This window comes from Phyllostomus discolor, chromosome 15 (assembly GCF_004126475.2).
Source record: "Phyllostomus discolor isolate MPI-MPIP mPhyDis1 chromosome 15, mPhyDis1.pri.v3, whole genome shotgun sequence".
Taxonomy (NCBI): Eukaryota; Metazoa; Chordata; class Mammalia; order Chiroptera; family Phyllostomidae; genus Phyllostomus; species Phyllostomus discolor.
In genome coordinates this window covers 23,964,985-23,985,482 of record NC_040917.2, presented here as the reverse complement: position 1 = coordinate 23,985,482, position 20,498 = coordinate 23,964,985, and the positions used below count along the sequence as shown (strand labels likewise).

Here is a 20,498-nt window from a genome sequence, read left to right as displayed (position 1 = left end):
GACGGGTTTTATCTGGCCACCAGCCTGGAGTCAGTGTGTCTCCTCCTTTTGAAGTGTTTTCTCTGACGCTGCCTTCCAGTGGCCGTGCAACACCCAGCTCCCACCGGCCTGCACACGTCCCTCCATCTCATCCGGCCTGACTCACCCACTGCCTTCGCCAAGCCTGCCCTGGGGACCCTGGACTCGCGCACCCAGAGAGGAATTCCAAAGAAACCTTTATAACAGCAATCTGATTGTACGCACAGCTCGGTGTCGGGAATCTCTCCTAACTCAGAGAAGGCGGTTAACAGATAATGCCTACAATAATAGAGTAATTAAGTTAGATAACATATTATTAAGAAATGCCTCAGAACTCTTTGAATTCAGCTCAGGATTTGGAAGCATTTGGAGAGGTATTGAAATGGAAGCGATGAAGGAAGTAACATGCTAGAAACAGCAGTAAGTGGGATGAAAATATTGCTGAAATTTGGCCATTCATTCATTCATTCATTCCCTAAATCAGGATCTCACGTGTCCACACCGTGGGATGCATTGTGCTGTGAGTTTAGGAGATGCAATGTGAACACATGATCTCAAAAGAGGAACATCTAACCCAGGTCAGGACACGAGGTAAACACGTGTGCTCATGTGTGCATTTGGAGCACACTGGGAATTCACCACCCTACATTCGTGCTCTTAGGAAAGTATCTTTCAGCGATGGTCAGGACAGTTTGCAGACCTTGGGAATCAATCAAAGGACAAAATGAAGGGACAGGAACGAGACAGACCAGTCACACCTAATTTCCAAAGGGCAAAAAAAAAATCTTCAACTAATAAAATGTAAATAACAATGAGAAGAGCTTTGGAAACTCCTGTATTTCTAAGTACTAACCTTTTTGAGATGTAACTTTCCCGAAGACTTCTCTAGATAATTGAAAGTAAAGAGAGAGCACAAAGAGGTTGAGTGAAAGACGCTAAGTGCATTCATTATTCAGAGAGTGAGGGGACAGGGTACTTTAGCTTTAAGTTTTTACTAATGCTGAAAGAAAAACGCTAGAAAGCGCCGGCATGTGACTTGTCTAATGATAGCGTCAAGAGTACAGAAGGCAGTTTCACTCTGATGAACGGATTTATTTTTTCACCTGACAGTTCAAAAAATAGATTAAAAAGATCTTTCCAGAATTTTACTTGTTATTTTTTTACGTGTAAAAAGCAGGCAGCTCCCTGAAGTAAGGGACCCCCTTCAGAAAGCCCCGCACTGACATTCCCCAGGGACGGACCGACTTTAAGGGTAGTGGGTACGGGCCTCCTTCACGTCCATGCGCACAGCCTGTCGGGTTTAACACTTGAGCTCCATCCCAGTGCTCGCGGGAGTGTGTCCCTTTCCAAAGTGTGGTCCTGTTTGAGGTCACTACTAACCATGCTTGGAACCCAGGGAGTATTTATTTGTCTGTGTCCCCTTCCACTGCGTTTTTCTTATCCTGACGATGGCGAACAGCTTTCTGGCTCCACCTAGCGGCAGAAAATTGATCCTCATCCTTTATATTTTAGTCTTAGGGTTCAGATTTCTAGCTTTGCTCTCCGCAGACATTAAAAGTTGGGGAGGCCCTGCTGTGGAAGAGTAGGAATATGTACGCGCCTGAGCCACGCTCGCTGGTGTTTTATCACTTCTAGAGTTCATGAATGCTGTTCTCTCCAGATAATGATGCCTGTGGGTCAGTTCTGCCTGCAGATGAGCAAGAGTGCATGCTCCTCCAAAAATGTGGACTAGCTATTTGCTTTGCGGCTTTACCTGGTTTAGAAGCTTCGGTAACATTCATATGCTCTCTCCACCCCCCAAATTTCAACTCTGTTTCCAAGGACACAGGCTGCCATTTGTCAAAATCCTTTCTTTGACCAGTGGGAACTGTAGCTTCCCGACATTGATAGTAAAGGCAAGATTGCATCAGCATTGAACTATTTTACTTTTTATTTTTTTTAAGGTTTTATTTATTTATTTATTTTTAGAGAGAAGGGAAGGGAAGGGAGGGAGAAAGAGAGGGAGAGAGACATCCATGTGTGGTCGCCTCTCATGCGTCCCCCACTGGGGAGCTGGTTTACAACCCAGGCATGTGTCCTCACTGGGAATCGGGCTGGCAACCCTTTGGTTCACAGCCCGAGCTCAATCCACTGAGCTACACCAGCCAGGGCATATTTTACTTTTTAAATAGAGTAAAAGCTTGATACCACTGGGAGCTAATGCAGTTCATGCCTGTTCACGGAGAGGCACCCTGAGGAAACCGGAACGGCCCTGGAACCAGGCTGGCGTTGGGCTGGTGTCTGCCGGAGCAAGGAATGAGATACCGTGTGTCTGTCTTCATTGCATCTTGCCCTAAAGGTCACTTCTTTTAGACTCCTTACATCTACTTTAACCAGTAAAATGAGAGTAAATACATTTTTGAATCTCTTTTAAAATGGGGTATCAGTAAGGAAATTTTATCTCACTCTTCAAGTACAAATCTAAATGTCATCCTTTTTCTAAGGCAAATATTTCTACCTAGTTACATGTAAAGTCTTTTTTAAGATTTTATTTATTTATTTTTAGAGAGAGAATGGCGGGAGAAAGAGAGAGAGAGAAACATCAATGTGCGGTTGCTGGGGATCATGGCCTGCAACCCAGGCATGTACCCTGACTGGGAATCAAACCTGCAACACTTTGGTTCGCAGCCTGTGCTCAATCCACTGAGCTATGACAGCCAGGGCGCAAAGTCTTTTATTGCACAGAGAAGAATGGATCTTACACCAAAGGTTCTTGTCGCAGGTTCTCTTTAGTCCCACTGATGTGGAGACGATTTAGTTTGATGGTAAAAAGAGGTGTGTAAAAACCAACTCAGCTGACAATCTGTGCCGATTTTGGTGCATCTGAAACGGCTGTTTACCGTACGCCCGACTGCATTGTTCGGGGCTGAAGGGAACAGAAAGGACTAGCCCGGCTACATCTGATCGCTGACATGCAGAGGTGTTTCAATCGACAGCTACAACGTTGTGAGACAGATGCACTCCCGCTAACCATGGCTTTCGCAGCCTGGCCCACGGCGCTTCAGAATGCCGTGGTTTTATGCTTCTTGTAAAATGCCAACCATACACTGGACACAGCCCTGACACAGGAAAGAGCGTGTAATATAGTAAGACTTCAACTTGTTGCATCTGCAACAGAAAATTCCGGGTAAATCCTTCTTTTCTTCCTCTGGGAGAGAAGCAAACCTGCCTGGATTCGTTTACTGCATTCGGAGGCCTGTGTTAAAGTGCGCTTCTGCCAAGAGCAGGCCCGAGAACAGGGTCATTAGCGAGAGGTCCCGTCCCGCGGGGCTGACTCTGAGGCACGGGAAACGGGTGTGTGAGTGAATTTGCTCTCCGGCCATAAACACCCGTTTGCCTGGAAGGGGTAATAATGGATTCAGGAGGAACGTGCCACTTCCCTTTGGAAGGAAAAGGAAATGTAGTTTTCAAAGTTGATTTATGCCTCATTCAAAAACCGGTGGGAACAAATGGTATTTCTGACCCGGGAACCATAAACAGAATAGAACAAACATACTTTGACTTTTTTGTTATCCAATACTTAAGTATATGGAGGAGGGACTTTTCGTGTTGTCCCAGGATGAAGGTCTTGAGGCTAAACTGAGGAGAAAGGAGAGTCATGTGCCCCCTTTTCCTAATCCCCCCCTCCGCTCTGCAGGAAGAGAAGATGGGGCTGCGGGAGAGAGCCACACGGGGCTCTGTGCCTGCCCCAGACTGGCACGCCTGCAGGAAGTGGGACGGGCACCCCTTTCCCTGGCAGACGCCGGCTTGTGTCCCAGCGTTCAGTGAGTTCATGCACATGAGGGGGGAAGACTCAGAGAGAGACGGCAGCACCAGAGAGCAGCCCTCACCCCCTGCCCCCCGCCTGGACTCCCTGCCCCACAACTGATGGCTCAAAAAGATTTGAGCTATTTATCTGGAACCCCAAGAAAGGAAACCCAAGAAGCTAGAGGGTTCTCGGGAAACTAGGCAGGGAGGATGAAAGAGATTTTCTGGGAGAATATGGAGAGGGCTGTCCCCTCTCTCCCCACAAGGAGTGTTTTTCCACGTCTCTACCAGACAGCCCCTGGAGGACGTGCAGGACCAGGTAGAACTATTGCAGAGAACAGGGGGCCCCGGGGGGCGTAAGGCTGAGCTGGCAAGAGGGGAGTTCTGGACTGGATGGCTTTGTCACAGCTGAACGAGGTTCAAAAGAAACGAGTGTGCCCAGGACGCTGTGAAGGGACAGGGGTGAGAGATCGGTCAGCGCGTGCTGGACAGCAGCAAGGTCTCGGGGACAGTGACGGTGGAGTGTGTGACTTCTTTCCCCTAGTAGGTAGTGTTCTTCTTTTTTCCTAAAGAAACTCTTTATTGCTCTTTTCGCACTTTCTCTTTCCTTATTTCAAATGTCCTAAGACATCCATCGAGGGTTTAAGACGTAGAGCAGTGGCATGAGCTTCCTTTCCCTCGAGGCTGCCCATCAAAGTCCTTCCAAGGCTCTCGAGACTAAGGAATCTGGCTCATGAATTCCAGGGTGTGACCCTCCATTTGGGGGAAACAGATTTCGATGAGATTTTCCTATGTATCAATTGTACACTGTTATTCGGTGCTTCATTATTTCTCCATGGGATATTTTATTTCCATAGTCCTGTTTTCATTTTGTTCCATTTACTACTAGTATCTTCACAAACAGATGGGGCTGGCAATTGCTTTGAAAATAAAGGGGGACACAAACCCACCCAGGGGTGATTCATCGCCATTCCGTAGTCAGCAGGGAGAGCAGACGTGTCCTGAGGGTGCGACAGGGGGCAGACCAGACTGTGTCACAGGCTGGCTCGGACTTCGAGTCGACAGCAAGGAGGTGCACGAGCCAGTTATTTCCCCTGCACGCTCATTTCATCGGTGCAAACAAATCTTCAAGTTTCATTAGGTGGCTTTGCATAATCTTTACTGAGGTCCTCATTCTGTGCTTTTTGTTCCTGATGTCTTTTGTGTTTTCACGGCTGCCAAGGTTAAATCCCTTTCACGTTCATTAATGCTTACGAAACTCAGTCATGCCCTCCCCCCCTAATTCTAATGGCAAATTCATCCTCGGGAAAGTAATTGACCGAACCTAAAAAATGATTCTGGGGAAGGAAAAAGATATTATATAATTAGAAGAGCCGAACATGTCGTAATTGAGCATGAAGAACACTGTTGGATTGTTCTGTGTTCATTAAACAAAACATTTATTAAGCACTCGCTGGTGTCAGAGCAAATGCCGGGTCTCAGGGATGGCGGTACACGAGACGCGACTCCTTCCCTCCCGGAGTGCGTTGCCTGCGAAGGATTAATGAGCACACTTGGCGTTGTAGTGTCACGGAGCGAGGTCTAACGTCGCGAAGCCGAGGAAGTTGTGAGCAACCCGAGGGTCAAAGAGTAGATCAGGTCTAGGAGACGGAAGGAGCAGCGTTGGGCAAAGGCCTTGGTGTCCGAGTCTGTCATTCAGGGAAATGGCAGGCTGCCCCTGGCTGCAGCCAGGAGAGGTGGAAGGGGGAGGGACCCAATGGCCTTTGAGAGACCGGTCTGAAAGCTTTGACAATGACAATGACAATGACAGTGGCGGTCCCTTCCAAGGTACCCCACTGAGTTCCCATTCCGGCGCCTGGAGTTAGATTTACGATTGTTCCAAATGGCTCTGGTACCCTCGTGTGACCGTGATGTGAGCCCGGGCTGCCTTTTGGATCTCAGAACAAACCCAGACAGATTAACCAGCCTCTTCTCTTGAACTCCCAGCTCTTTACACGGATTCTGTCTTTGCCAAGTAGGCCCGCGCCAAGCAGCGAGGGGGTGCACGACCAAGCATTTCATTTCTGTTTGCCAAAGGGAACATTGTCTCTGCTGGTAACAGTCTTTCTTAGCAAGAGGTCGCTGGGCACAGCCAGATGCCCTCGGTCATCCAGTGTGTTATTTCCCTGTTTCCAAAAAGAAGTGGTACCATCACAGAAAGGTAAAGGTTTTAAGAGCGTTACTGTTCGGCAGTCGGCAGGCGTGTTGGAAGGGGCTGTAAAACACAGCGACGGGGAGGAGCCGAGAGCAGAGTCCCGGAGGAAGCAAAGGTTTACGGAGGGATTACTGTCATCTGGCATCTGCCTGGCGATTTATCTCCATTACCTCGTTTTGTTCACCCCAGGGGGGCCGAGAGCATTTTCCACAGAAGCGGGAAACACTCGCTGAGGAGTTCAGGAGCTCACAAGATTGCCGTTAGGATTCAGACCAGGCAATCAGACCCCAGGGCGTCCTCAGCATCCCGAAGAGGAAATGAAGAGGAATGAAATACACCTTGAAAATACAGGGTTTTAAAAAACTTATGGACACTTTGATAACATCGATAAGCATCTTATCTCCCTAGTAATCCTTTAGAGAAAACTCTGAGTTTAAAAAGGCTTTTGAAACCCTGCAGATGGTTGATGTGACTTGTTACCTGCGTAGACCCACTCAGAATCCACGGAGATTATGAAGTGTTTGGATTTTTATATATTTATCCCTTTTCTTCCTGAATGTGCATTTCTCGTGCTTACCAGAGTTCACAAGCTTTATTTGGCAAAAGTAATTGGAATTGTACAAAATGGGGGAAAGGGCTATTGGATATTTATAACAAACTTTTCCTAGGTTGAATATTTTATGAGCAGACAGGTCCAGAATAAAAGAAACTGCACTTCCTGTTGAAATGTATTTTCTTAATACTTTTGGGATCCCTTTTGGAGACCCTTACTTGTACCACAAAGAAGTATTTTTTCTTCACAGCCCTACAGTTGGAAGAAAGCCACTAGCATGATATATAGATAGAAATTAAGGATATATTTTCTATGATTCAAATGGCTGAGTTGACATGTACCCATTAATAATTTTTTAAAGATTTTTATTTATTTATTTTTAGAGAGGGACGAGGGGGAGAGAGAGAGAGAAACATCAATGTGTGGTGGCTGGGGGCCATGGCCTACAACCCAGGCATGTGCCCTGACTGGGAATCGAACCTGCGATGCCTGGTTTGCAGGCCATGCTCAATCCACTGAGCTACACCAGTCAGGGCCCATTAATAATTTTTTAAAAAAGCAAAATCAGCTACAGCTGCCAAGCAGTTCCCATAAATGAGACAAAGCAGGCCATACTGTTGATGGCCCGCTTCTACAAAGCCCGGGTTGCGTTTGGCCGTGCGTGCCGAGACAGACGTCAACAGAGACCAAAAGTCAATGCACGGTCAGAAGAGATGCTCTCATTTATGGGACTGTGGGAAACTCCTACTTTCTAGGAAGCTCCTCCAGGGTGTGGGTGTGCACATGTCTGTGGTACCCCGCATTTGTAAGGGGCGCCCCCACCTGGGCTGCCACACAGACACTTCCAGCTGGGATGCCCGCTCCCCCGAGGCGGCAGCAGCCTCCGTGTTGGACCCACATTCACCGATTTTCTCTGTGTGTTGTGTGTGTGTGTGTGTGCGCTTGTGTGTCCGTGTGCTGCAGGGAAGGCCAGCAGTCCCCGGAGCAGTGGCAGAAGACGTACGGCAGATGCTCTGGCAACGAAGTGTACCACATCACCTTGGAGGACAGTGCGTTCTTTGCGGAATATGAAGGAAAGAGTTTTACATATGCTTCTTTCCACGCACACAAAAAGTATGTGTCTGCTTCCAGGGTGGCATGAAAGTACGACTCCATCGGACCTTTTCAATGTGGTTTTCCAAAACACAAGTCGTGTTGGTTGGTGCTTGTGAGTGGCAAATATTCTGAGGTTTCACGTCATTATTGAGACATTTGACCTTGGGCCGCCTGGGTGGTCCCCACAAGTTCAGACGACCAGGGGTAGAGTAGAATTCAGTAGAAATATTTACTTTAGTGACTTTTAAATTATCTTTAAAAGATTTCAATCCATTAAGAATTCACAATATATACAAATGAATCTTTTTATAGATCTGAATTTTAAATTGTTGATTAAAAATTTAAACAAAGTAATAATGAAAGTTATAAAAACTAGACATTTTAAAAAACTTGCTTTGGCAAGGGAAATAAGTTAAAAAAACATAGTTTCTTCTAATTCAAACACAAAACATTATTTTATTTTATTTTTATAACATATTTACTTTATAGATAAAAATAAGTATCAGAATAATATATTATTGGTATTATAAGTATATTAGTATAACATTTTTAGGGTTTGTAATATCCAATGTAATCCATGCTGAGTCTCAATATGATTTTATTTGTATATATACTGTTGATGTTTAACAAATATTTTAAAGCTTGACTTATTTATATTATAAGACATGTCAAAATATAAATAGTCAGGACATTTTGTTTTTGGAGCATAACCTGGAAAAGTAGAAATTTTTAGGTAATGTTTGTTACAGTCAGCAGTTGTTATTTCTCCTAATTAAGCTACACACTTATTCAAGACTATTTGAAATGTGTTTTTCTAACATTTAGAGTAAACCAAACATGGTAGAAACAGAACAAAAATAAGTGTAAGGACCCTGATTCTTTCTCATATGATGCTGGGTAAGTTTCTTCCTCTCCATTAGGCTAACGGCTCTCAAACTTTTTTGACTAAAGTAAGAAATACTGTTTTACCTTTTTTGACCAAAGTAAGGTGTGAGTTTTATGATAAGCTCCAGTATGCACACACAAAATTTACAAACATTTATTGCCCTTACTATATGGTATGCACTCTGATGTTTTCTATTCTCTTTTATTCTTCTTCATGTATGTACATAAATATATGTAATAACCAGCTAAATTGGTTTCTCAACACACTAAGGACCCAGTTTTCCTTAAAAAAAATGAGTCTTAAACTTTTAGGATCCTTTCAAGCTTTAAAAGGCTCTGACTGGGGCTTTACTTTTCACCTGCTTTTTAAGAGTTGAATTATTTTCTGACGTATGCGAACTTAAGAAAACAACACTCAGACCTTTGCTGAACTACAATCCTTAAACTCTTCTGTTGTCTTTTTTGTATTAAGGTTTGGTGTCTGCTTGATTGGTGTTAGGAGGGAGGATAATAAAAACATTTTACTGAATCCAGGTCCTCGATACATTATGAATGCCACAGACATTTGTTTTTACATCAATATAACCAAAGAAGAGAATTCGGCATTTAAGCAGCAAGACCAGCAGAAAAGAAGCAAGGCCTCTCGGTCGCTCTACCACGGACCCTCGCGGCTGCCTGTGCACAGCATCATTGCCAGCATGGGTGAGAGCAAACGCGCCTGAAAGGGCCACTGGTTTCCTCCTAAAGATGTGATAAATATACTTCCATTGTATGAAAAGTCCAAGGTCAAATTCAGAATACACGCTTTGGTGTAACTAAATATACAGAACACGGTTCTAGACTGTTAAATTGGTAAACAAAAAAAATATTAAGCTCATTCAAAGCAGCCAATAATTGTTTTAGATTCCCTGTGAGGGTGTAGGAACCTGCGGGGTCTGTATCCCATTCGTGGGGACTCCCCTCACACACCGGGGGGCGTTCCCAAGTATTCCTTGTTCTTCCTAGAACTCCCCTTCCATCCTTATCTCGTTCTCACCGTTCAACCTGGCTTCTCAGACACAGAAGTTAACTTTTAACAAAATCCAGACAAGTAATTGGTTCCTCAAAATCTTCCCACCGAACTTCCTACAAACCTACACATGTAGTTTCTGTCACAAGAAAAATAAGTCCTTTCTTTCAACGCATCTTAAGGCCTTTCCATATGCTACTGACCCGTCTCTCTTTACTTCACGGGACTTCACTCTTTGCTTTTAATTCCTCCGCATTATCTAACTTCATCCCCCCCCAACACACTGGCAAATTCCTCTCTCCCTCTCTCTCTCTCTCCTTCTCTGTCTCTCTGTCTCTCTTCATAATTCTACACACACACACACACACACACACACACACATGCACACACGCATGCATGCACACCCTGGACCAACACCTTTGTAGATAGAGTTCTCCAGACAGTTGTCTTCAGTTGCTGGCTTGAGATCTTACTGTCCCCTCTGGGACCTTGGGAGTCAATGAAAGAGAGTGAATAGATTGACAGACCGTGGACCTCGTTTAGGGAAGAAAGTGAAAGACTTCCATTGGTTGAAGGGGACTGAAAAGTAGTGGATGAATTGATTATCCTTCCCTCCAGAAAGACGGCAGGTGACGGTGTCGGGGAAAGAGAGGCCGGACACAGGGGCAAGCAGCCGTTAAGGAGCCGTCACTAAATCGAGGCTGTGACCCTGAGAGGGAAGGGCCTTAAGTGGTCCAGACTTGCTGTCCTTACTTCCCCGGGTTTCCCCTGGCTTCTGCGCTCACCACTGTCTGTCAGACCAGACGTCCGTTGTCGTGACTTCAGAGTCACCTGCTGGCCACAGGGACAGGGACAGGCACCTGCCCCCAACCCCGCTGTTCTTTATCACATCATCCTGTGCACTTTCTGTGCGGTATTTGTCATCACCTAAAAGGACTCTTCTTATTTATTATTTATTTGTCTACCTGCTCATTTTAAAGATAGATCCATACATTTAGAAGCCTTGTCTGTCTTATTCCCAGAGAATGTCAAGTTCCTAGAATTGTACTTGTCACATAGTAGGTACTCAATAAATATTTGTCTTATAAATGTAAAATACGAATGGTTCTATGATAAAAAGTGGTTACAGATAAGAGAAAGATAAGTCACCAAAATGGAGGGAAGGATAATATAATGAGACATCCAAAGACTTGAAATACCCAGTAATTTTTTTTGTTAATTTTATAGAAATGTGTATTGAAACAAGGGATTTTTTTTACTGTAAATTCCTAAGCACTTCGGCATTTCACAGGTCTTACACTTTGTGCTATAGAGCTAGACTCAGCGATAAACTTTTACACCAATACAGTATTTTTTGTCCAGGTGGGCAAACATGCCCACAGGAAAAAGACGTACATAACCTTTGAGATGAAAGGGGAAACGAGCTTTCCTTGTCACACTGATGGCTTTTCACGTCACTTCGATCGTGAAATGATGGACACGTCACAACTGTGGCAGGCGCCCTGATGGCTTTTCCTGTCTCGTTGCGCCAGGTACCGTGGCTATAGACTTGCAGGACACAAGCTGCCGGTCGGCCAGCGGCCCTACCCTGGCCCTCCCCGCAGAAGGGGTCAAGGAGGTCAGAAGGCCCAGCATCGCACCTGTTCTGGAGGTGGCAGACACGTCGTCCATCCAAACCTGTGACCTTCTCAGCGACCAGTCAGAAGACGAAACTGCGCCAGATGAAAAAATGTCCTCAAACTTAGAGTACGTTTGGACGCTCTCAGGTTTCCTGGGATCTGTGCTCGCCTTGGGAGCCACTGTCACCCCAGCATGAACCCCAGAATCAGCCCTCTACATTTCCACATTCCTACCAGGCCAGCCCTCCGGCCAGGCAGTGGTGGTCTGGAGGATAAAGCATGCTAAGCCCTCAGATTTCCGATTTCTATTTACAGGGTAGGGCAAAAGTAGGTTCACGGTGTTGAGTGCTTGAAACACAGTTTACTCTTGTATTAGCATTTATTAGTGACTGTATTATATTCCGTACAAACAACTGTAAACCCACTTTTGCCCCACCCTGGATATTTCCAGGCAGTTTTCTCTAACAGATCCTTTGTCCTTAAAGATGAAAGCACATAAATCAGTATTTGCAGGATAGAAGCTGCCTTTTTGTAATTGTTGGTTTGCGGTAAGTTCTATTGTACCTTTTACCTTTAATTCACTTTCTCCCATGTCCGTGTTGAAGTTCAGTCTGTTACTCAGTGACGCGTGACAGAGGTTCCTCCATCACACACCCCTTCTTATCTCCGTGTGCAGCAGGTTTCCATGTAATTTGCAGCGATAACGTTTTGAATAGGTGAATAAATGCTCTTGTTCTCTTTGTTTAGCTTCCACAGCAAACAGTAGCGATGCACACGCTGTTAACCACGTTTAGCTTTCAGTAGAGTTTGTTCACTTGGCACATCCCCGAGTTCTATTTCTCTTTTGTGAGCAAAGCGCAGCGGTCAGCAGCCTTGACGGGAGAGTCGGAAACCATGGGTCTTGCATCTCAGGTCCCCTTTCTGGGGCTTTGTGTGAGGGAATTCAATCTAACAGTCTGACCCTCGGTGTCTTCCCCTGCGCACTGAGCATGCTCATCACACGTGTTGCCCCCTAATGTTCACACGAAGAAGACTGAGATGCCACAGAAAATGCGCTCATGGGGATGCTCTCTGTGCAGAGCACGCATTCAGGGAGTGCCGGTTATTGGGGGGGGGTGTGAGTAGTGGTGACGGTAACGCCATTCAGACGCTTCCCCCACTGTTCTTCAGAAAGCCGGCAATCAGAGAATGCTGGATTAAACCGGAATTAACTAAACTGTAATGGAAACTTGGGAAAATCCTTCTTTAATTCTTCCCACTTTTTACAAATGTAGTACATGGAACTTTGCTGTAGCCACAGAACACAGTCCACTCTGAGAAATCAAAAGTATTTATGAGATATTTGCTAGACACAAAGAGAGGTTTGACCCCCAGGGTATTGCCAACAATGGTGTGGTGGGGTGTATGGAAATTCTTTCTTCGTGCAAAGCTCTGTAAGGATTAAGAGGTAGAGAGGTTCTATTTTTAGAAAACAAAAAAAAAGTGATAGTGAGAATTCTCAACTTTTAAATTTGCAAAAGGTGCTCCGTTGAAAATAGTTTCAACTAGATTTGAATTTTTTTTATTAGAAGGTAAAATTTTTGTCAAGAAAACGAGGAGAGCGTGTTCATACTGAACACAGGAATTTTGCCTCCAGGAAATTTCCTTTTATTTCTTCATTTTCATCCGTGCTCGTACTTTTTGACACTCTCAGTCTGGAAATTAGCACAGCCAAAATGTGCCGGTGGCTCTTTTTCTAAGTCAGCAAACTGAATATCCTTGGAAGTATTTTAAGCACGATTCTAGCAAAACCTCTTTTGGGTGGGTGTTTAACTCAATAATTAATTCAATATTTACTCCTTGTTAGTAATGCACCCATAACTAATGCATATTGATAGAGTGAATCATGATAATAGATTTTGCTTTAAATGCGTTCCGTGAAAATTAACATTACTATTTTTAAATCTATCTAAAGCTTTTAAACTGAGGATCGGCCAAGTTCTTTTGTAAAGCACAGTAAATATTTCCGGCTTTTTGCACCACGTGGTCTTTGCCGCAGCTGCTCCCGTCTGATTGGAAGCGGGAGCACATCTGGAGGAAGCGCCGTAAACGAAGAGCTTGTCTGTGCTCTGAAACAACTTGTAGATGCTGACGTTTGAATTTCACACATCATGTGATGTGCAGTAGTATTCTTCTTTTGGTGTTTTCCAACCATTGAAACATAGAAAAACCACGTGTAATTCACAAAACCAGGCGATGGGCCCTGGTCTGCCTCCCCCCATTCTAAACCCACTTCCTTATCGAAATGTAGCTACAACGTGTAGTCACTGTGTCTGGCTTTACCGACATAGAGGGTCGTAGCTGTGACTCAGTCATCCCACTCTGCCCATGCCGTTCAAGGTGATGCAGAATCTCCTATTGCATTGCAGGTACGCTAAAGGCTACCCGCCCTACTCTCCCTACATAGGGAGTTCGCCCACGTTCTGCCATCTCCTTCATGAAAAAGTGCCATTTTGCTGCTTGAGATTAGACAAGGTAAGCATTTGCTACTGTTATTCCCTGCACATTTAAATTATGCTATTTTGGCCCTGGCTGGTGTGGCTCAGTGGATTAAGTGCTGGTCTGCAAACGAAAGGGACGAAGGTTTGATTCCCAGTCAGGGCTCATGCCTGGGTTAGGGGCCAGGTCCCCAGTAGGGGGTGCTCGAGAGGCAACTACACGTTGATATTTCTCTCCCTCCCTTTCCCCTCTCTAAAAATAAAATAAATAAAATATTTTTAAAAGTACTCTATTTTGTAATTGCATATAGTCAAATCAATTTTACAGTCTATTACATATGAAATAATTTTGTGCAGAGTAAACTAGGTTCAAACATATTATCTATGCAAATGTAAGGGTAATGCATAACATGGTGAGTTTCACCTTCATCACGGCACTAAGGTTGTCCAATTGCTTTGTCTCTCTGTGAAATTACCCGATGACTCCCAGAGGTGCCTGGCTCTCAGACCTGTGGACTCTCATTTCCAGCGGCCACAAAATCCCTCCCCGTATTCTGTGCTGGAAATGTTCCGCGTTCTTTAATTATACTACCACTTTATGTATGGAAATGAAGTATGCCTTCAGCTTCATTTTTCCAGCTTCACTGAAGTATGATTGATAAGTAGAAGTTATATATATTTGCAGTATGTAATATGATGTTTTCATATACTTAAACATTGCCATCATTTTTAAATAGAGACACCTAGCAATGAGTTTACTTTACAGTAGAACATGGGCACACACATGTTGCTGATTCTTCCTCCCTCCCCATTAGGAGGAAGAAGCACATTACATATTTGCAATTGACTTGTCTGATCACGCACATCATTGCCCAAAACACGCTGGAAAGGTGGACATAGGAAAATGTAACTGTTTTCAAATCTGTTAGGAGATAAAGAAGTTACTGGGTTAGATTAATTTTACGTATCCATGTATCCTAATTTTTTTCCACCAAATTTTAGTGGGGTATGAACACCGCATTTCTTTGTTTCATTTTCCTTCTTTAGAGTTGTCAGCATAACTACTATGAAGATGCAAAAGCCTATGGATTCAAAAATAAACTAATTATAGTTGCAGCTGAAACGGCTGGAAACGGATTGTATAATTTTATTGTTCCTCTCAGGGCGTATTATAGACCAAAGAAAGAACTCAACCCCATCATTCTGCTATTGGATAACCCGTGAGTATATTTACAAGTAAATAACAAAAGCAAGATGAAGAGCGCTTAACATTATATCAAAAATAGTTTGTTTGAATTTGCTTATAATATTTTAAATCGGACACATTATGGCACATGATGCATTTGGTGATGTATTCTGGGCGGTGGTACAAGCTAATCACTGAATGTGGTTGTATCTCACAAGCACGACTTGAAACACTGCTGGAATACCCTGAGCTTTTTGGTTGGAACTATTTCGCAAGTGGTCATCACTCCATACCAGTGGGACACACGCCACCAAAATAATTACAGTTATTTCCTCAGATTAATCAACTAGACTGGAAGAGCTCTGCCCCAACTGGGCGCTTCGCTGTCTTTCTAGAGAACCGTTAATTATCAAAAGCACATTCATGACCCGTTTTCTGTTGTGCCGTGAGTTATGATGGTTCTTCCACTGTTAGAAGGATACCTTTGCTAATGTAACACGAATAAGGAATGCTTTACCCTGCTCGCTAGCTTGGAAAATGTTGGGTTGATATACTCTAGTGAAATTAGACGATGCCAGCATTTCAAAATCCTTGTGCCAATATACATATAGGTCACTGAATGCTATTATCAAACTTACTGCATCCTAAAATTATAATATGCCTCTCTGTGACTGACAATTAGCAGCAGATGGCTGCTGGATCAGTACCACAGTTTGGGAGCCTCCAGCTCTCCCCTTCCCTTCCAAAGGGATGCAGATTTCAGGGTAAACTGGATGAGGCCAGAATCCGTTGCCTTGTCTCTGCCTTTAAAATGTATTGAATGAAGTTTCTCAAAACAGAGGTATCTCCCCAGTATATGAAAACTTGACGGTTTTGTCCATTCCGAACATACCACTATCGAGGCATTTACTGATGCATCTTTTTTTAGCATCATTGTTACAAGGATGCTCGACTCTAAAAATTGAGCAGACTCCTAGAGACTTCAGTTTAATTATTCTCACGTATGATGACCCAAGGCTCTTTGATACTATGTGGGCATCCCAGCACAGTTGAAGTCAATGTAGGGCAGGTGACGGGGAACAGAAACTTGGACCTAACGTCAGGAGAAATACAAGCTTACTCGTTTCATACGCATCATGGGGGCGTTCGAGGTGGGTTGCGGGGCGGCCATGGCGACGGAGCGGTTGCAAAGCCCGCCAAGGCCCTTGACTGGATGCTGCTTTGGGGACTTCTCTGGTGGAAGGCGCTAAGGGACTGGCAGAACTGTCACACAGAGATGCCCACTTAACTACGTGACACCAAACGTGTCATTTTACCTCTTTTTTGTTTAAATTGTGCCACTCCCTTAGCGACAGGATTGGAGACAGGGGCACCTGCAAACAGACTGCCGTGGGCCACCCCCTTCTGGTGTGGCCCGGACCAAAGGGGTTAACTCAGGCCCCAGAGTGCAGAAGGGAGGCAGGAGGAGACTTGGAAAGGGAGAAGCCTTACTGTGCTTGTAGCATCCCCGTGGGAAAGGATGCGAGCGGTCCTTCCCCCACGGCTGTGTGTATCTCCTGTCTGCATCCTGGGCCCCGATTCAGTGTGTGTTGGGGGTGGGCGTTCCCCACGCCTCCAACAAGCAATGCTGACTGGGGACGCCAGTGGGGGGGTCCTCCAATTCAGCCCAGTCCTGACACCAGCTGCCCAGACATAGCATCGGCTCTCACGGGGTAAGGGCTCAGTCCTATAAGAATGTTCCCCCCCCCCCCCCCCCCCGCTTTAGAAGCCAACTGCAAATGGCAAGCCCAGGTCAATTCCAGAATTAGAACTTTCTAGGCCATTCATAGTTCCTTGTTCTTTTACCTATATGATATTATCTGACTTACAGGTTTTTGATAGATGCAAAAAATACATGGTCAGCTCTTTTTAGATACAAAAATTGTGTTTTAGCTTTGGGTTACTTTGCATGAAAAATTTCCTTTGCTTCTCTAATGACTTAACATTTTACAGTCCAGCCGTTCCCATGACACTGGCTGTTGGAGGATTTTTGTGGGGTCTGTTTTCTCCCAGACGGTGTAACTGCATGCTATAAAATTTACTAGCTTCTGAGTTCTTCCCGAAAGTGGTATCTAATATTTTTATTTGCTGTCCTCTGTTCCTTCAATCAAAAATGAGGAAGCAGCAAGTAAACACCACCAAGTCATGTTCCAGGAAGGTTTATGGAATCCTTCTTCCAGGAAGGCGATCAGTCGGGCCGCTCTGCAGTGGCTAGTGTCCGGCAGCGTGCCCTACACCGCTGCTGAGAAATACCGAACAGGATGCTTAATTCTAAAAAGGTGTCCATGTTCTAAGAATTCGCCCCCTAATGATTGTCCACGATCCACGTATTAGTTAGCTTAGTGGGACTGGACTTTGTTTTAAATCCACGAGTACTGGTGAAAATAATTTGCAGTACATGGCTATCTAGGAAATCTAGTTGAAAGACCAATTAATTCAATATAACAGAAATAACAACCGATTTAAAATCCTGGTAAGTACGGGGTTTGAGTATATGAATTACATTTATAATATTCACACATAGCATGTCAAAATATGTGTTCACTGTGTTTTCGAATAGAAAGCCTTCCAGGTCCCTTACGGCGATTCAATAAAACCAGCCCCACGGGAAAATGCCTTGCACTTGGCTTTGGTTCCTTAGAGCCGGTCTGAGTTTGGACTGGTTGGCCCTCCGCTTTGTTTGGTCTGTTGCTGTGCCGTGCTGATTTCATGACGATTTCTACCCCGACCTTGAAGGTCACCTGCTCACCTGATCGCAGCGTTTCAGGAGAAATGGGACAGAGAGGGAAGCGCTTTGGAACATGTGACCCACAGCGAAGCAAAGTCTCAGGGCAAGGTCTAGGCGTCTGTCCCTGATTTTTACAGCATCAGGGTCGCCCTAGCCCCTTACCGAGTCAGCCTTCTCTCCCCAGAGAGAGTCCAGCAAATGCAGCTCTGCTGGTCTCAGGAGTCACGGTCAAGGGTCTGGCAGGCCAGCGTTCTCCTGAAAGGCGTCCACACTCTGGCCTCACACAGACGGGGGACCGGGTCTAAGCCCAGCCTCTCGACAGGCCTGTTGTCGCTCCCTGATTTTCTCTCTACACCCCAATTTTCTCATTAGGAAAATGAGTACAACATTTATCTTAACACTAGTGCAAAACTGGACTCATGAAAGTCAGTCGGGAAATGACAGGTTCCCTCCCTTCCACCACTCGAGAAGTGGACACTGCCAGGATTCTGACTGATGTGCGGACTGGCGCACGCACCCCCGGTAAACCGGGAGAGGGAGATTTATCCCAGGCAGTGGAAATGTAACTACTCATGTATTTTCAGGGAGGAAATAACCTACTTAACGGTGAAATTATGAAATGCCAACAAAAGAAACTGTCCCGCTGCCTTCATTTCTTGAATTTGAAATAAAGAAATTAAGTTTATTATAGGAATTCGTAAAGTGGAAAAATAAGGATCTTCGAGTTTTCAAATCCATGCAAATTCACAAACCTTTTCATTTCCTAGTAATGACCAGCTAATTGGTGTTTGCGTGTGGTGGCAGTTTTTACAGTGAAAGGTTTTTGTGAGGACGTGATACTCTTGACTCGTGAGGAGGCCTCTTTCTTTAAAGATGAGGAGAGGTCGCACTTTGACTAGTGCGGTGCACCTCTTATTTCTGTAACGAACACCAGTTATTTTCTACTTGTTGAATTTTTGTTTTTTATTACTTGTTAATTTCAGCACGTTTTGTTTAACAATGCATATTGAGAAATTCAATAATTTAAAAGTTGAATTACTTTTACTTTGATTTTTTACAATGCATATATTCCACAGGTACATATACTATATTTATTTACTGATCTGTTGATATATTAAGGGGTATAATTTCGTATATTCTTTGAGAAAGTTGCTTTCAGTAGGCAGGCTAATTTAGTTCCTTTGGGTCAACTAAGAAAAAACTCACTCGTTTCTCATTTTACAAGGCCTTCTCTGCCCCAATAATTTTTAAATTCACTGCCAAGACGTTTTAGTCATAGTTACGAGTATCAATTCAGTACTTGTGTAGCATCATGCCATAATGTTTCTGATTTACAAAGCTGAAAACTTGTTTTTATAATTCTGAGGTCACTGTATTATTCATAACAAGTACAAATGATACTTTCTAATTAACGTTAAGAACGAAAGAGTACCTATGTAGATCTTGTCAGCGGTATGTAGTTCTGGAAATGCCGACTAAGTCAGTCGCCCTCCTTTCCCTGGGAGTGCTGCCGCCATTGTGACACTGTGTTTCATTTTGTGACCCACCCGCCACTTAGGCCAGAAATACACTTTCTGGACGCAATCTGTTGGTTCCCAATGGTTTACTACATGGTGGGCTCTATCGACAAGTAGGTGACGGAGTCTGGCACGCGAACCAGTGTGTGTCCTGTGGCCCGCCCCTCGCTGTGCCCCGTGTTGCATGACCAGTGGAGTGGGCTGTTCTGGCTGTGCATACGTGATGTCATCTGCATGCGTGATGCAATCTGCATAGGTGATGTCATCTGCATGTGGAGTGTGTCGTTCCGTGTTGTAGCCATCTTGCACTGGTACTCCCTGAGCAGTGATCTGTGGTGGCATCACAGCAAATCTGGCTGCATGTCGATTTTGTCCGTTCCGTCCGGTTGCTAAAGCGGCTTCAGCTTTGTGTCGCCTGCAGCAATGACGTTGCTACTTCTGGTGTCTGGGAGAGAGAAGCCTGCAGCTTCAGCGTGGTGGTGCGCTGCTGCCATGCCCCTAACTTCAGGGAACCTCCCATATAGTTCAGAAATGCTCCTTTTAAGTCAGGGTTACAGAATGGGGCCTTTCCTTAGGAGTGAACTTTAAGAGCACATCTCAGGGTCCATCATTTCTGAAAATGTGTTCATTAAAAGGTCAGATGTGTGCGATGGTTTAGTATTAAAATACAGGTTCCTTGATACGCGTGCACATGACATTATAGAGATATAAGTACTAACAGATCATAAAACTAATACGCTTACAAAATAGGTTAACTTTTTATTTAAAAAAAATGCCAGCCAGAGCCTTCAAAATAAAATGTTTAACTTTATCAGTTGAGTGCTTCCATGCTTACACTTCACCCTGTGGGTGTTGAAAAGACAAAGTTATTAACTGGGACAGTGTTTCAGCTGTGGGTGCGTGGAAGACCAAACAGAGAGATACATATTTAGCCTCCATTCTACAGTAACATTTACATCGTCCCTTGTCGTAACAGCAACCAACCAACCGCAGTGCAGTTAGGTCTGTAAACATGACGTAAATGTGTGAAAGAGAACTTAATCCACATTTAATCAGTAGGAGTGTTCCTTTGAAATGATAGTATTCAATTAAAATTCATTAGGGAAACAGGATGTTTACAAGATAAGAAAGGAACCTCCCCCATCTTTGCTTATGTAAATACGAGCCGAATTCGCCCTCTGTACACGTGTGCACGGCGAGGAGAGGACCTGAGAGCTTCTAATTCCCGTTTAAAGGACGGACTCCAGGTTGGTGATTGTCGAAGCAGGTCACTGGTAGGTACGTGAGGGTTCACTATTCTCCTTTGCTCCTGTTTGAAATTTTTCTTGAAAACCCCTTTGAATTCAAACACACTCCCTTACACACTAACATTCACATTGTAGTTCTCCCTGA

General features: G+C 44.4%; 1 protein-coding gene across 1 annotated transcript in view; it reads left to right on the top strand.

Annotated features, from left to right (window-relative positions):
• The window catches only part of KCNT2 (potassium sodium-activated channel subfamily T member 2), a 196,577-nt gene that overhangs the window by 136,030 nt on the left and 40,049 nt on the right, over nt 1-20,498 (top strand). The window contains 6 exon segments of the mRNA XM_028531238.2: nt 7,515-7,664; nt 9,004-9,233; nt 11,073-11,286; nt 13,568-13,673; nt 14,684-14,856; nt 19,148-19,219. Of these exon segments, the coding sequence (XP_028387039.1) occupies nt 7,515-7,664; nt 9,004-9,233; nt 11,073-11,286; nt 13,568-13,673; nt 14,684-14,856; nt 19,148-19,219 (945 nt within the window).